The 7,755-nt window shown below is 48.3% G+C and overlaps 1 protein-coding gene and 1 pseudogene across 1 annotated transcript; one reads left to right on the top strand and one right to left on the bottom strand.

The window, feature by feature from the left end:
* Positions 1-535: 535 nt before the first annotated feature.
* LOC136303295 (uncharacterized) lies at positions 536-1,676 on the top strand (annotated as a pseudogene).
* A 2,963-nt stretch (positions 1,677-4,639) lies between these two features.
* On the bottom strand, positions 4,640-6,580 carry LOC136303354 (zinc finger protein 3-like). The gene has a single exon (XM_066207046.1). It carries the CDS (start codon positions 6,129-6,131, stop codon positions 5,490-5,492), a length of 642 nt encoding a protein of 213 aa, XP_066063143.1. The 5' UTR covers positions 6,132-6,580; the 3' UTR covers positions 4,640-5,489.
* Positions 6,581-7,755: the final 1,175 nt, after the last annotated feature.

The following is a 7,755-nucleotide window of genomic DNA, read 5'->3' as shown; positions in this document are numbered from 1 at the left end:
AAGCAAAGGGAAACAGAGTTTTAGCTGTGCCTTTGGTGTAACTTGAAGAGTACCTCCCTGAGAGTGGTTTTGGTCCCTTCCGAAAATGAATGAAAAAGATGAGAATGCATTTTATGCTTTGCGTGCAAAACATGGTGCTAGACCTTCTCCAGACGGAGCAAGGTGGGCACAGAATAATTGGTTTCACTTTGAAAACATTGTAGATAGAATATATTCTTTGCAAGATGATGCTAGATCGAAACTGGGCAGAAATAAAAGCCTCCTTTGCTCAGTTTTGGGGACCTGTCTTTCGGCAGCCATAGAAACCCATTTTGAAGGGGTAAGTGAAGAACAAGCAGTCCTAGAATCCCTGCCAAATTTGGTAGAAGCTTTGCAAAAACAATTAGACCAGGAAAGAAATCAGAATTATTTGCTGGAGATTTCCCTTGCAGAAGGGCAAAGTAAAACCTTTAAACCTGCAGATTCACCCACAGAAATAGAAGGAAAGGAGACATCCAGCATTAAACAAATATACCCTCAGAAGGAATTAGTACACATGCAAAATTGTGGGGAACACTGTTGCTCCAACTTGAGACCTCTCATTCAAACAGAATAGAATTCTATAAATGAAGAGGATGGTGATCCCCACAGAACTCCCAAAGAAATACCATACACAGCCACTGAATTAGCTCAATTAAAGAAAGAATACTCCCGCCTCCCTAGTGAATTAGAGACGGAGTATATTTTTCGAGTCTCCCTCACAGGAGGCGACCAAATTAAATGAAGTGAACACGAAGCAAGTGGCTATTGGGGACATGGAGTTTTCTTAACAGCAGGAAATAGGCGTGCTCCATGGTCCCTGAGACAGCGTGCAGCTTACTGGGCAGGGGGGTTAAACCCCCTTGAGAGGGGCGACCCCCTGGCAATAGTCGGCACCTCAGACCAACTCCTAGAAAACATAGACAAAGCTGCATGCTTGCAAATGATACATGAAAGAAAATGAATCTCTGGCTGTGAGTCACCAATGCTCAATGCCTGTCAAACCTGAGATTATGACCCCTCTAATTCGAGGTTTGCCAGAGTCTTTTAAACCAACAGCAATTCTTCTTCAAAAAACAATAGCATCTATCTCTCCGCTAGATAGACTTGGAAGATTTCTTGGACAGACAAGAGATCAAACTGCTTCCCCTGACTCCACTGACTCCTCACCTTTTACAACTCCTAGCACACAATCTAACAGCAGTCATAAACTTTGGACATGGAGTCAGGTAGCAGAGGAGTTAATAAGTTACAGTAGAAAATATGGACCAGTGAAGCACACCGAGGACAAACCAGAAAAACCCAGAGGAGTCAGGCACATTGCCTCTCCTAATGAAAAATCGGCAAAGGGAAAACAAATTTCCAAGCGGCAGCAACTGTGGTCGCTAGGACTGAAAAGGGGAGTGCCGCCAGAAATAACGGATCAATTGCCTGATGATAAATCAGCTAAAATAATTTCTAATTGGCCCTGTCCCAAACCTATTGTGTTGGAATCGTCCAACCAACAACCCAGTGCACCTCCTCTTCCACAAGCCTTGGGCAACAAGCCACAACATTCCCTTACACAAGTTGTAAACAATGAGACACAGCAAGTGGGGGGTGTTCACCAACGAAAAAGAATTTCCCACTTAGAAAGCCTTGCTTTGCAGATCCCCTGAGAGAAAATACAAAAACCTTCTCAAGAAGTAAAATTTTGGGGTATCTGGTGGAAAGGAGGTATGACATGTATCCCAGCTGACACCCTAACCTCCTCAGATCAAATTCAAGTGCCTGAGTCCAGGCAAGATCTACAGCATGCCTTGGGATTAGTAGTGTTTTGGGGAAAAGACATTCCAGATTTTTCCATTTTTGCCAGGCCTCTTTATGATTTGTTGAGAAAGGGAGTAAAATGGGACTGGAGCCCATCTCAGGAAGAAGCGGTACAATTGTTGATTTTTGGAGCCACAGCTCATCAGGCCCTAAGCCCTTTCCAGCCGACAGATCCTTTTCAGGTAGAATGGGGGTTTGCTTCCTCACGGTTGTCAGTACACATATGGCAGTGGGGTCCTGAGGGTCCGACATGGCCTGCTGGTTTTTATTCCCATGGTTTCAGAGATGCTGAAAAGAGATCTATTACCTGGGTAAAAGGCTTGTTTGTGGTTAGCCCAGCTCTCCTAGAAGTAGAGAAGATTGTACAACAACAAGCAGTTGTTTGGAGAGGGCCTTTCCAAGTTTTTAAGTCAGTCACTACTGGGACTCCCCCAGCTGACGGGGTGGCCCAGACAGCCTCAGGAAGAAAGTGCTGTGCTCAGATTGTAACATTATTAGAACATCCTTGTATCATTATTGTAACATCTTCTCAAGAACGAAGGAGCTATGTAAAAACTGGCAGTACAAGAAGCAGAATACTTGGCTAGCATCCAAGACAAACCTGCCTCAGTTCTTACCCCTCCCTTTTCCCCCAGTCAGTCAGCAAATCCTCGCTTTACTGATGTTTTTCCTTTTGGCCCAACAGCTCCAAGCATAGTTCCCTCACTACGGGGACCAAGGGATTCCAAGGATCCAGCACGTTACCCTGGACAACCTGTTTTGCTGGACCTCCCCACGGTGGGAGAGGTACCACTAGTGCTAAGACCCCCTCTGAAGAAATACCCACGGCTAACCTTTGATGCTCTAGGGAAAGAGTATGGAATAAATGCACAGGGAAGAATGTCCATCATTCTAACTTTCTGCCTTCTGGTGGCAGATTCTGTTGTGCTTACTTTTTACAGGAGAACTCCAAGGGACATGAAGGCCATGGAAACCATGATAAATATCTTAAATTGGGAATTCTAAACAGGATTGATTCAGTAGTATTAATGAACAAATTGGCTGTTACAACTAGGGATTTGACCAAATTAGGACAAGCATTGCAGTTATCCTTATTGGCTTTGGGGACACATCAGTGGTTGCTATCAAACATATTAGCAAATTGGGAAAAGTAGATGTGAAGGATCACAAAATGATAATTGATGCACTTGGTGCTACACAAAACAATGTTTCTTTGGCTCTTAGCTGCATCCAGACACAGCTTTGGATGCAGACAGTTGTAGCCTCAATCATAAGGGAAGGAGAAGAAGGCACTTTTCCGCCTGAAATTCAGAACATAATTTGGGACAATGCAAATGATTTTGAAAAGGAATTCCAATCCTGGTGGAAATTGGTCAACTTTACCTCTAACCCCAATACCAACACAGTTACAGCTTTTGTAAGAACCGTATGTAATGCCTTAGTGCACTTGATATTGTTCATGCAATCATAGCTCAAGACATTTGTTTGTACACAGAGCAAAAGATTTGTCGTTTTGAAGTACACCCTAAGGAAACTCCTGAAACAGTGCTTGTTGACACACTTGGCATCTATCATGGAAGCACACAGTTTAGTCAAGACCCCTTTTGCAAGACACACTCCCAAAGTTATTGACACCAGACGTACTACCCAAACAGCGGAAATTAGACCTGCAACAGCGGATTCATTTGAAATTGTTGGTTGCTTGTTTTGATTATTGTTGTTTCTTTTAATGATGTTAGGTTGTCATCAAAATTAAGCTTTTGTTTGAAACTTGTTATAACTTGAAGAAATTTGATGATTTGTTTTGAATATTTTGAAGAAATTGTTTTAATCAATATTGATTGATTTTGTTTTGTTTCTATTTTGTTTTTCTATTTTTTCCTCTTTCTCTCTCTTTCTTTCACACACACTCTCTACTGTCTCTGTTTTTTCCGGGATATGCTACTAACATGGACGAGTCCTGAAGACTTCACAAGACTACGGAAGCCTGCTGAAGGAGCTCTCTTGACAACAATCGTGAGTCCCGGGCTGGTGTAAGAGACGGTCCGAAGATCCCTCATCTGCCTCACCACCATGGTCAAGGACAGAGACTGAAACCCCTCAAAGGGACTTGAAAATCTCAAGACGGGAGTTGTGGCCTGGCTGAGCTGGGATGTTGGCCAAGTGCTGCCTGCAGGTGTGTTTGATGGAAAAACCCAGCACCCACATGGGAACATCAGAACCTGAGCAGAAACAAAGGGCAAGTCAGGGTGAAGTGACCGCGCCTGCTGACTCGTACTGGTCGACACCGTACCTGCTGACGACCGACTTGTTCTGAGTTCTCTAAATGAACACACTGCAATGATTTCCCCCGCCTGTTTGGCCAACTGCCTGTCGCTTCGGAGAGGACTATAAAAACCCTAGAGACTCCTGCTCACTTTTGAGATCTCCCCACTGGAGAAACTCACGTCTATAGGCATCTTCAAAAGCCTCGAGGACTCCACCCTCCATGCTGGTAGCTCCATCCCCGCGATGATTTGGGGGGATCATGTGTCCCTCCAAGCCCTGCTGTCACTCTGGTCCCAACCCAAGACGATCTCAGTGTACCCAATAAAGCTTCCCAGTTCACCGCAGTCCCAGGGAGCAGCTGGAGCAGCTGCTCCAGAACCTCCGCCAGGGTCTCCCAGCGCAGCCGGAGCCACTGGGCCTGGGGTCCCCAAAGCCATCAGCAAGCCCCAAGGCCCTCCCAGGAACCCTCAACTCCCTCAAACCCAGCATCCCCCACAGCCCCTGCAAGTTCCCCCCATGGCACCGGCCATGGCCATGTCCCCACATGTCACTGGCCATGTCCCACCATGTCCTCACCCACGACTGTCTCCCCACCATGTTTCCATCCCTGTCATTGTCCCCCACGTCCTTATCTGTGCCCGTGTTCCCCTCGTGTCCCCATGCATGGCCACGTCCCACTCAAATGTCCATGTGCGCCCATGCCACTCTCCATGTCTCTGTCCCACCATGTCTATGTCTCCCCCATCATCCCAACCACATCTTAGCTCAATGTCTTTATTTTTACCCCACTGTTGGATATTTTAAATGCATGAAGAGAAATGAAAAGCAAATCAAGGCCAAAAGAAAAGGATTTCCCTGTCCATGCCGGCTGAGGATCCACGTGCTTGGGTCGGAGGGAAGAACCATTTTTGGAGGGATTCCCACCCCACTGCCTCCAAAATCTTGGTCTTGGCCCCAGATCATCACCATGTGGCTGCACAAGATGCCCCCGGGCAATAGGAAATCAAAATCGTGTGGAATCCCTGAGGTTGGAAAAGATCTCCAAGACCATCCAGTATTCCTTGATGCCACCAAAAGATAGGACTGAACGAAATAAAAAATTCTGGGGTTGAAAGTCAACAAATCCACTCTCCCCAAGGAATTCCCAATGTCAGTCTGCGTCACAAGGGATGTTTCTGCCCCTGTGTTCATCCAGGTGCCCACGGGGAGACAGGAAGATGTGGATCCCCCACAGCCAGGTGTCTTCCCAACACAGATCACCAGGACCATGGATCACCAGGGCTCTGCCCAACGGGTGTCACTGGGGATCATCCAACGCCGATCCTCCCATGGGGGATGGAGCTGGAGCAGCGCACGAAGCTCTTTCCGCACTCTGTGTGCTCTAAGGGCTTCCCTTAGTGGTGCCTCTGTTGGTGTCTGGTCACTTTAGATCTGTCTGAGAAGCCCTTCCCACACTCAGGACACTCGTAGGGCCTCTCCCCGGTGTGGATGCGCCGGTGCCTGATGAGGGTGGAGTTGTACTTGAAGCCCTTCCCGCAGTCGGGGCAGCGGAATAGCCTCTCATCCGTGTGAATCCGCTGATGTTGGAGGAGTTCGGAGCTCCTTACAAACCTCTTCCCACACTCAGGACACTCATAGGGCCTCTCCCCAGTGTGGATGTGCTGGTGGTATATCAGGTTTGAGCTCCATCCAAAGCTCTTCCCACAATCCAAGCAGGTGTAGGGCCCTTCCCCCGTGTGGATCACCTGGTGCCGGATCAGGTCATAGCTTCCTCTGAAGCTCTTCCCACATTCCCCACACTTGTAGGGCTTTTCCCCAGTGTGGATCCTCTGGTGTTCCCTCAGCTGGAATCTCTGGATGAAGCTCTTCCCACATACCCCACACTTGTAGGGCTTTTCCCCCGTGTGGATCCTCTGGTGTTTCCTCAGGCCGGAGCTGTACCTGAAGCTCTTCCCACATTCCACACATCCATAGGGCCGTTCCCCAGTGTGGAGCCTCTGGTGCTGCATAAGACTGCCCTTCTGGCCGAAGCTCATCCCACATCACCCACACTCACAGGGCCATTCTCTGGTGTGGATCATCTGGTGTTTCAGCAGGTGGCCCTTCCGGCTGAAGCTTTTCCCACACTCCCCACACTTAAAGGTCCGTTCCCCGGTGTGGATTCTCTTGTGTTGGATCAGGTGGGAGCTCCAGGCGAAGCTCTTCCCACATTCCCCACACTCGTAGGGCCGTTCCCCAGTGTGGATCACCTGGTGCTGGATCAGGTGGCAGCTGTAGCTGAAACCCTTCCCACATTCCAGGCACCTGTGGGGCTTCTCCCCTCCATGAGGCTTCTCCACCAGCTCCGAGCTCCGGATGGATCTCCGGCCGCCCTCCTGGAACAGGGCGGGTCTCTCCTCCTCGCAGCTCCCTGGGCTGGGTTTGCAGCCCCTCCTCCTGCGGGATCTCCGGGGCTTTTCCTCCTTCTCCATATGGACACTCCTTGGGTATGACAAATCCTGGTTTGGGGAGAAAACAAGAGGAGAGTGCTTTAGGCTGGGGGTTTCTCCTTGCCCAAGTTCATCTCAGGAAGTCATTGCTACCTCGTGTCTGTAAGAACCTCCAAAACACCAAGATTCAGCGCACAAGTCCTCCAAACATCAAGATACAGATCAAAAACTCCACAAATACTGTACTTTACACCAAACTTTCTCCAAAATATAAAGATGCAGCCCCTTGCAATAAACCGCGATACCAACATTTAGGCCCAATAATACTCAGAAAAACCAAGATTCACTCCCACGAAAATGATGAAGACCCATGAAAGGAAGAAAGTGTCTTTACAAACAGATGCTGCGAATCTGTTTGGGGATAGGGCCAGGCACTTGGACATAAGGAAGGGACAGAAGAAACCATCACTTCCACAAAATGTTACTAACTGACCACACAGACTGCTGCTCAGCCAAGGTCCTGCTAAATCCATGAACATTGAGAAGAAGAACAAGGACATAATAGAGATATGAACATCGTTACCTATACAGAAGTGGGGTGCATATTAACGGAGGGTATGTAGTAGGTAGATTGGGAAGTCTGTACCTCCCAATACTTCAGCCAATGGGGAAAAGGAGAGGGAGATGCAGCCAGGAAAATTAGGATGGAAAGGAGACTGTGTGCTCCAACAGCTGTAGAGATCCCATGGGAAATGTCCCATAGCTTCTCCCTTTTTCTATAAATGAAATTACTTTTACAAGACTCCTCTGTCTTCTTTGTGGACACAAACCCCTGGTGATGTCAATTTTTCCACACACCTTGGGGCTCCTCTGGAATTCCTTCCACCGTCCGGGGCGGCGGGCAGTGAGTGGAGCTGAAGGTGCCTCACCCAGTTTGGGTGATCGGCTCCCTGGGGTGGCGGCGGCACCGGGGGTTTGACTGGGGACCCGAGAGTGTCCAGGAGACAGATCAGCAGTGACACATCAGGGGGGTCTGTGAAGAGTCGGCAGGGAGAGAGCACTGAAAATCTCATCAGTGAGGACACTGGGATCTTCAGGGAGTGAACATGGCAGGGCATCCATGGAGGGTGGAAAAGGGAAAGCCAGGAAGGCGTCCTGGCAAAAGGGATGATGATCCCGAAATATCTCTGAAGGGTCCCTTTGGAGAATGTTGAGGCAGTCTGCACATTCT

Source organism: Chamaea fasciata, unplaced genomic scaffold, assembly GCF_029207755.1.
Source record: "Chamaea fasciata isolate MVZ Bird 193981 ecotype frontalis unplaced genomic scaffold, bChaFas1.0.hap1 SCAF_32, whole genome shotgun sequence".
NCBI classification, from domain to species: Eukaryota; Metazoa; Chordata; class Aves; order Passeriformes; family Sylviidae; genus Chamaea; species Chamaea fasciata.
The sequence above is the reverse complement of the archived record's forward strand: the minus strand, read 5'-3'. Positions and strand labels throughout refer to the sequence as shown.

What these genes read in the sequence shown, in the direction of transcription:
- LOC136303354 (XM_066207046.1), bottom strand. Translation starts at nt 6,131, where the DNA reads ATGAGCTTCGGCCAGAAGGGCAGTCTTATGCAGCACCAGAGGCTCCAC.